Source organism: Arachis hypogaea, chromosome 10 (assembly GCF_003086295.3).
Source record: "Arachis hypogaea cultivar Tifrunner chromosome 10, arahy.Tifrunner.gnm2.J5K5, whole genome shotgun sequence".
In the NCBI taxonomy this organism is placed as follows: domain Eukaryota; kingdom Viridiplantae; phylum Streptophyta; class Magnoliopsida; order Fabales; family Fabaceae; genus Arachis; species Arachis hypogaea.
This window is the reverse complement of record NC_092045.1, coordinates 104,405,237-104,414,899: the sequence shown is the minus strand read 5'-3', so window position 1 is coordinate 104,414,899 and position 9,663 is coordinate 104,405,237. Positions and strand designations below refer to the sequence as shown.

Sequence of the window (9,663 nt, the reverse complement as noted above, 5' to 3'; positions counted from 1 at the left end):
AATTACATATAATTTTATAATGGTCACACTAATCAACTAAATTTATAATAATCCTTAATTATAAAAACAGAGAATTATCTTTAATACCTAGCTGCTCTTTAATCTCCCTTAAACTAGATGTCAAAATAAATTTTTAAATATAAACATAATTAGGTACATCTATATACACATACAATTAATAATAAATAAAAAACAAGAATAAATAAATTAAAGTAGTCAATCAGTCAAATTAAACTATATGATGCACTTTAAGCAACTTATTATTAACTATTACAAAAAATAAACCAAAGTTCAATTCATTCTAAACATTATGATAAGAATGTAAATGTGGATTAATAGACTAGTAGTAACAATAATAAACAATACAATTATACAATTAATTACAAGACTAGAATATGTCATTATTTTACCATTATGTCCTCATGCAAAAAAATCTTGGTGAACAAATATAAAGAGTGTGAGTTTTCGTAGTAATGCAAAATATAATAACCATAAAGAGAATATTGAAGAGCATGAAACATACGTGAAAGAGAAGGTACAAAAAAACATCATCATCATCATTGGATGCAAACTGGCTGTTTGGTATATGTTTTAAATATATTAATTAGATTAGATTATTAGATATTAGATTGAACCGTCCATTTATTGTTTCTCACTTTTATTTTCTTTTATTATTTTTTTCTCTCTCAATTTCTATTAACTCCCTCCATTTTCATTCCCTTCTTCCTAGATAGTAGTAATTGGAGTTGAAAGTGCAGAAGCTGTGAAGCATCATCATATATATAACACAGGTAGTAGCATTTGAATATCACTATTTTATTTATTTTTTAATGTCTCTTTTTATTTTGTGTTTGTTATGAACTTCTTGTGCTTCTTTCTATGTTTTGTTCATTATTTTAATTTGGTGCCCATAACTTGCATAAAACATTGTTCTTTATTTGGGCTTGTTTATGGATGATTTTACTGGGAAACATCAATCGGCCACAATCTTATTAATGGCTGAATTTCACCTTTTTTTTCTTTTTTCTTATTTTTTTTATTGTTAATGTTGGGGAGCCATCATCAAAATGGTGGGCTTGTGAATTGTGCAATATGTAGGATCTTCTTTTTGGTTTGAAAATAAAAATATAATAAAATAAAATTTAGAAATTTAATTTTTTTAGATTCATATAAATTGATCGAATCAGTGAAATTCGAATTAATAATAAAAAAAAAAGAGAGAAAATCTCCTTTCTCTTTCATCAATGACATGATTTTTTTGGTGGAAGAAATAAGCATCATCCACTACCTTCACAGTTCTGTAACTTATGAATTTTCTCACCATTCACTTCTAAAACCTGTTTAGTATCCTTCCTTTTTATCGTTTCCTAAAGTATTCAAATTTGCATCCTTAAGTTTTTTGTAACTTCACACTCTCTCCTCTTGTTAGTGTTTATAATAATAAGAATTTGGAATTTATATATTTTATTTGATGTCAAAGGTCTTAAATTCGTCCTACCAATTTTGATATGATTTTCAAAACAAAGTAAATAGAATTCTAGAACTTACCATATAATTCATGGTATAAAAAAACACATAATTTAATATATAAATATCAAATCAATATCATTTTTGTCAATTCCAAACAGAATTATTGTTAGTTTGTTACTGTGCACGGTTCATCACTTTCAAATCCCAAAAGTGAGAAACATGAGAAATCAAATAACTCGAAGTCATTTGTAGTGCCTTTGAAAATTGTTGATATCTTTTTGGATTACATTGTTTATATTACATTTACATTACACTCTTTAAGTGTGACCATTTTAAATCTTATATAACAGAGAATATTTGTGCATTTAACTGTTTAAGTGCAACTATTTTAAATCTTATATAACATTGAATATTTGTGCATTTAACTGTCCACATACATTGAAAGAAACACAGGTAGGATTTGTTTTGAGATATTGGGACGAGATTGAAAAATTGGGACACAATATCATATTTGTTGGTTCAGAGATTAGTACTAAAATTTCTGTTTCTATCCCTAAAATTTCAGTATTTCAGTACCACCAAAAAGTAGAGACACAGGAGACTGAAATTTTTAGAGACAGAGACTGAAATTTTAATAATATTTTATATCTAAAATACCCTTATTTCAATTAATTAATTCCAATTTTATCATTTGTGCAAATTAAATTAGAGTTTAATTCTTATTTCAATTTCTATCTCTCACTTTGCACCAAACAGAATATTAAAATTTATTTTGGTCTCTATCTTTTAGTCTCTGTCTCTCAATCTCAATCTTTCAATCTTTATCTCTCTACCAAATGCTATCTAAAATTATACCATTTAGGAGATGCTACATTACTTTTTATGTGAAAAAGTGGCACACAGTATTTTTTTTATTTGATAATATATTTTTTATAATTAAATAATATTTTAAATAATAAAAAAATATAAATTTAATTTTAACAATATTCTTTAATGGTTTATTATTAAAATTGCATAATTACCATAACTTTCGAATGAAATAAGTGTATATATTCAAGTGTAATATCACATTTATATATTATAATTTCTAGTCATGTTACAAATTCGTTGTATTCACTAATTTATAATGCGACAGTATTAGTCGAATTTTTTATAATAAGATTGAATTTGGTGGTTCTTAATTTGTAAACTTTAACTTGCAGGATTCATCATCCATTTAGACATCATGCGAAATTTGAAAATCCGCAGCAATAGTCAGCCGCATTCATTCATTTATGAGGATCCAAGAATTGAAGAGCAGAGGAAAATTTTGCAGCAGAGAGTGCATGGCAATAGATTTGTGATAAGAGAGGTTCCAATACAAGGTTTGTTCAATGGGGAAAAATTTGGTACTAACAATAATGATAATAATGTCATGATGGACTATGATATCCCTGAGTTTGTTGTTTTCATTCAAGAAGATCTTCAACAATTTGTTAAGGACATAGGGGTTGATAGGGTGGTGACCCCAGAACAAAATTATTGTGACTTAGATCATAGTCATAATAATAATGATAATATTTGTCGCATCAAAAGTAGAAGTGATCCAAATCTGGTAAGAACTATGAAGAGAATGTCAACAATTTCTGATGGATCAGAATGTGACTTTAAACACACTTCTACAAAGAAGAGGACATCACAGACACTTGAAGAGGTTAGATTCATCCGTTCTTTATTTTTCTTTTATTTATATATTTATTTTGACTTAACTACCAGATTCAGGTGCCGACGAAATGGTCCTTGAAGGATGTTTTCAATAAAACAGACCTTGAATTATTTAAAAATACGATAAAAATTATCAATAAATATTATATTTATTATAAGTAACAAAAAAAATTTCGAATTTAACAAATGACTTATCTATTTGATTCAAATTTTTGTGAAAACATTTGAATAAATATTTAAAAGATACATGAAAAAATTCGGAACAAAGTTTGATTTTTAGATTTTTCGTTTTATTTTTTCAAAATGAAAATTGGTCATTTACAATAATTTTTTTTAATTCACTTGACATAAAATTAATAATATTTTAGGATAAAATTTTTTTATTTTTTAATGATATTTGAAAAAAATTACATTAAAATATGATCTCTAAAATATTTTTTAAGAATATATATTTAATATTTAATTTTTTTCATCACATTTTTAAATATTTTAGAACTTATTTATCGTTAACATATTTTGAAATTATTTGTGTGAGTCATGTGAATCTTTAGGTATCATTTTGGTAGCTTACTCATTTATTTTTCATTTGATGACAATTTTTTTGTTAAAATTTTAAAAGTATCATAAAAAAATATTTGACTATTTTGTAATACTTTAAATACATAAAAATGTTAAAAATTATTATATTAAATTTTCAAAATATAGTAAAATTGAAAGGTATAAAATATAGAATGAAAACGTATTAAGTTTTTGGCTGTTGTTAAAAAAGAATTATAAAAAAAACAGTGGCTATAAATATAGCATATCTAATGAATTGATAAAAAAGAAAGATCATAAAAGTTTAACAAAAGAGTATTTATCCCTGAAAACAGAAAAAAAAAAAACTGTATAATCCCATCTCTTTTTACTTGGTAAGTTTGGTGTCATTATTGCTAGTCATTTTCCTTTTCTTTTTTCTATTTTTACCTTTTGTTTTTTCTCTTTTTCTTGTTAGTATATATTATTTATTATTATTATTATTCTATCATGTGAATTGACTCAATTAAGATTATGACACTGAATCTTCATATAGGCTATTCTTTAGACAGTTGTATACTTTGACTCTAATTTAGTGAACCTTGATCTCCAAGATTGACCACTTTCAAAGTTGGCATAATTATGCTAATTCAGATGTGAGATAGTAATGAATCATGAACCCAAAAATTAAAAAAGAACACTAAAAAAATGTAAAATCAACTCTATACATTTCCAATAAAAAGAATAAAAAGCCAGATAGCGTCAACTTTCAACATAAGCCAAGTACTAAATTTAAATAGCTAAACTAAGTTGTAGCTTCTTCCCAAAATTATAATATATGAGTTTAACTAATATGTGTATTTGGTATACAATCAGATTATTAAAATTTTTAATAAATATAAAATAAATAAATTAAAAACTTAAATTTTTTATATTTTTAATAAAAAATTTTAATTTATATTATTAACATATTCTTAACATGTACCCTAAAACTAAATACATAACCTATATATATTTTATATATATATATATATATTGTTAATTACAAATTATTTTTCACGATAGTTGTTTTTTATTTTTTAAGTTTACTATAAACCGAAAAAATTGAAAAAAATAAAAGAAACAATTATCACAAGGAGGGAATATTGTTTGATTTTGGCGTTAGACTATTCATTTTTCTTCCATTATATTACAAATCTTTAGAAAGTAACCTTAAAAATATTGCTACCTCTAAAATTTTTTTAACTATCTTGTTTTTCTCTTTCAAAAATTCGTCAGATTTTCAGAAATGATGCAGAATTCTCAAGACCTTTCAAGAACTGGCAATTGAATTCACAGCTAGGAACAAATGTGAACAAGAATAAGTACAGTAACAACAGAGTGAAGCATCCAAATCAGTGTTCTTGTCCATACTTGTCACAATTTACAAACACTACAACCATGCCTCCTCCTATAATAATAGGTTCACAAATTGATGATTTTCCTCATCAAGAGGTTTCTTCACATGCTCCAAGTCCTCTCTCAGTTCCAATATTATCATCAACAACAACAACAAATTCTGGTTCTGAAGCATCAATGTCATCAATCAATGCACCTCGTCATCATCATCAATCCAATGACAGCATAAGCAGTACACACTCATTTGCATTTCCCATGTAAATACGTTATTTTATTTTAATTTGCATATTTAATGTGTGGTGAAAACTCAGGTGAAATCGACTTCACGTGAAGTTAATATTTGACCGTTAGATAAAAATTTAGTCAAATCAGTCAAATCATCTAACAGTTCTCAAATATCAACTTAACGTGAAATCTTAATGCGTACTTCAAAAACATTCAACGGTTACTTAACTTCATTTTATCATGTTTACCTTACTGGACTTTGTTAGATAGACAATGATTTTTGTGAATAAAGTGAACAATAAACTCTAAAGTTGACCAAATAAAATAAAAACACACTACATCCTAAATTACCCATCTAAATCTTAATATTAGGATAATCATCCGTACACTTAGTAAATTATTGAACATGTCCATTATTTACATTGTTTAATATTTTTATTGTGTATCTATACTTTTCCTTGCCCAATATGCTCTAATGACTCAGGTTGGTAATAAATAAGATATAAAATATTATTACCAAATAAGATTAAAAAAATTAATTCATTAAAATATTACTGATGAATAGTTTGGTTTGTGAATACAAAATTTCAGATTACCTGCTGAATGGAGTGGAAGCCCAGTGAGAATGGCGGAAGGTGAGAAAAGGAAATCAAGATTTCGCCAATGGTGGAAGATATTTGTGTTTCCTTGCTTCAAATGTTTTTGAACTATAAACAACAAAAGAGGATTATATGATATTATCCATTAGCTATGGATATTTATTTATATATCTTTCATGATTCTATAATAGTTATAGGTATACATATCATATCAATTTAAATTAACATACCCTCATTAAGAAGATTATATATATTTTTGGTTCATCCTTTGTGTTTATATAGATACATTTTATATAAAATATCAAATATTGCTGGTTAAGACTCTGTATTTAGTCTTTAAACTAGTTCAAATCCTTTATTAGTAGCTTTTTGTTGTTGTTCGATTCTTAATAAAGCAATATTTGTAACGAATATAACATCTTAGGTTATCATAGAGTGAAAATATTTTTATATATTAAAATGAGTTATTAAAATTAGTTACTATGTATTTTTATATAAATATATGTGTAGATTAATTTATTTTTAATATATATTTTATATATTAATGTATATTTTATACTAATAACTAATTTTAGTAATTATTTTTAGTGTGTATATATAGCTTGATGGTTTCTGCGCTCCGGAAAAAATCCTACCATAAAATAAAATTTAGAAACACCTATGTAATAATGTAACGTTTGGAGTTGTTAGTGTTAGACTGTTAGTATTAGATAAGCATAAACGGTTAGTACTAGGAAGAAGTTAGAAATGATGAATTTGCATTTGTAAAAATGCATATGTATATCAGGAATTCAGGATATAATCTGGAACTAGACAAGACTTGATAATTCTGTTGGTACAATAAGTTGAGACAACAATTGTTTCTTTAGTTTTGATGGACATCATTCACATGACCACATGAAAATAGGAAGCCGACCACATTGGATGAGAGAACTACCTAAGGTTGTACGGCATAAATTGTCATTTTTAATAATGAATGATTTAAGTGCATGTGAATAATTTTAATAATAAAATGAAAAATAATTAAAAATTTTAAATTATCTTTTTAATTTTTAAATAAAAATTAAAATTTTTATCCTTTTTTTATATTTTAAAAAATTAATATATATTTCATTCTTGTTTATTTAAATAAAAATATTTAAAGATAAATTAAGAATCTTAATTATTACTCGAATAAAATATATAAGCCAATTCGATATTCCTAAAAAAATTGGATTAGTTAGACAAAACTACATAAAATGTAATTCATTGAATATTTTTTTCTAATGGTTTAGACATTTCTTTTCAAACTAATCTAACCTTTCATCAATATTAAGTTAAGGGTAATTTACATTAATAAATTGAATAGGGTTTAAAATTACATAGATATCGTAAGTTAATTTTTGTTACACGCCTATCTTAGAATATTTCTATGTAAATCGAATTAATTGGATTCGATTTAGTTATAATAGTAGTAAATCGAATCAACTAAATTCGATTAACTACATATATGCTGCAGAAGTAGTAAATCGAATCTATTATATATACAGGTAAATCGATTTATTACTTCTGCAGCATATATATAATAGGATAAATGACCATTTGTATTCATAAAAGATGAAAACGCTAACATATGTACTTACACTAATTCGAAACTAAACTTGTACCCACGCAAGATGTCCTCCGTGTGACAAAAGTAGCCTATCTTGGATTTGCACTTGGTTCGTGGTTATCTAACCCTACGTGGCTCTCCAACCCTCCAAAAGCCCTATCTACATGGAAGTGAACGTTTGTATATAAAGGTGAAAAAGGGCCTTACGCATTAAATTAAAACCCTAGTAACTTATCTTCCCCAATTCGAACCATACCCCCCAAAATCAAATATTGGTGAAATTCAAGTGCACTCACGGTCAGAAAGAATTATCTCGTAACCCCTAGAATGTCTTTGCGCAGATTTAACTCTGCTGTAAATAATGAAAGTGGCAGCAGTTCTACAAGTTCGAAGAAGATGAAGGAGAAGAAGCTCGACGACAGATGTTTCTGTGGGAGGGAGGTTGCGTTGATGGAGTCTGGCACGATTACGAACCCTAATATATGGTTCATCAGATGTCCTTTATGGGCGGTAAAGGCCAGACGCTGTTGTTGTTGAGGTGAGAAATTTATTTTTGAATTTTAGTTGATATTTGGGTGCGTTATTTTTATTTTTTCAGACAAGAGACTGCAAATACTTTGTTTGGGTGGATGAACTCGAAGAAGGATGGGAGTGCCTAACAAGATGTTTAGCCAAGAGAAAGTCCGAATATTCTTATGCAAGGCATGATGATGGATTGACTGTCACTGCAGTGAGAGAAAATCAGCAAGCATCCTTAATGATGGCTAGTAAGATAGACAAATTTAGGGATGAAATTAGTGGTGAAATTAGGAGAATTAGAGTGTTACTTTCAACCGTTGTGTTGGGGGTAGCGTTTTGTTTATTCTATGAGTTGTATTTGGTGATGTTATAAGATATGTAAAATTGGAGATCTTTACTCATGATAGTGAAAAAAGTTCCTGATGTTGGCATGATATGTTGTGTTCCTTACATTGTTTTGGTTTTTTTTTTTTAATTTCTGATATATTAACGTAGACACGCATGCTTTGAACTTGTTACGGCCATCTGAAATGATTTTGATAACGTTTATCTATAGACAATGCCATTGAAAATGGACATGAATCTCTTTTTTCTTCTTAAGGATCCAATAATAAGCTGAATCCGTAACATGGTAACCTGATGGTTTGGTTTTTAATATATGAGTTTGTACCAAATTCAGAACAAGGTGTTGTTACAAGAGTGATAAAATTAACAATAAGTTGGAGAACACTTATATACATAGATGCTGCAGGTTCCAATGATTGTCACATAAGCCAAAAAAGACAATTATTGGCCACTCAAATCACACCCTCAAAACCAGCATAGCTAAGTCTACACTTAGACATACCATGAAAATGCATAAAAAAATACATGAGTTATGTATTTCTCTAAAGTATACCAAAAACAACAAAAAGCAACCATAACTAGTCTACGAAATTGGGGTCGAGTTACTGCTTCCACTTGAGATACCATTTTTTCCTCCGCTTGATGCACCTATCCTACCTCGACCTCTACCTCGACCTCTCCCTCTAACAGCTATGGCTTGGCCTCTAGCAATTGGAGTCAAAATACCAGGTGTGGGCATGAATTGCATAAACCGTGTGTTTTTCTCTGCACTAGCACCTTGTAGTGGATGAGGTGTAGTTTGAGAGTTGTGTGTGAAAGAAGTTGTAGTTGGATGGTTGGCAGATGATGTGCTTGGCTGCAGTGTTAGTTTAGTTGGAGGAGGTCGCCTAATACTTCTCCTTTTAACTTGTTTTTTGATTGTTGCATGGTTTGTTGGAGGTTGTGGTTGTGTGCTTGGTGGCGGCGGCATGGGTTGAGGCTGCTGCATTCCAAAGATCAAACAATTCAGATGAGTGACAAGCTATACAAGACAGATTAGCGAGTTGAATAATGCAATGCACTTACTTGTGCAGTGTGGGGTATTGCGGTTCTATTTCCCTCTTCAGTTGCCTCTTATTCAGCTTCTGCAGCTTCTAATATCTCCTTCCATTACATTTCAGCCAGCATATCCTCATCCTCATCATTTGCAGGCACTTGCGGTGCAGAACTTCCTTCATCCATTGCTTCCTTTCTCTTCTTACAACTTCCCTTATTGTGACCAGCCTAAGAAAAAAAGTAGTTATCATAAATTCAACA

At 28.2% G+C, this 9,663-nt stretch overlaps 1 protein-coding gene across 1 annotated transcript; it reads left to right on the top strand.

Annotated features, from left to right (window-relative positions):
- Positions 1 to 626: 626 nt before the first annotated feature.
- LOC112718336 (uncharacterized) lies at positions 627 to 6,228 on the top strand. Its single transcript, XM_025770120.3, has 4 exons — positions 627 to 791; positions 2,673 to 3,163; positions 4,969 to 5,345; positions 5,905 to 6,228. The coding sequence occupies exons 2-4, from the start codon at positions 2,696 to 2,698 to the stop codon at positions 6,017 to 6,019; spliced, it is 960 nt and encodes a 319-aa protein (XP_025625905.1). The 5' UTR covers positions 627 to 791; positions 2,673 to 2,695; the 3' UTR covers positions 6,020 to 6,228.
- The last annotated feature ends 3,435 nt before the right edge of the window (positions 6,229 to 9,663 follow it).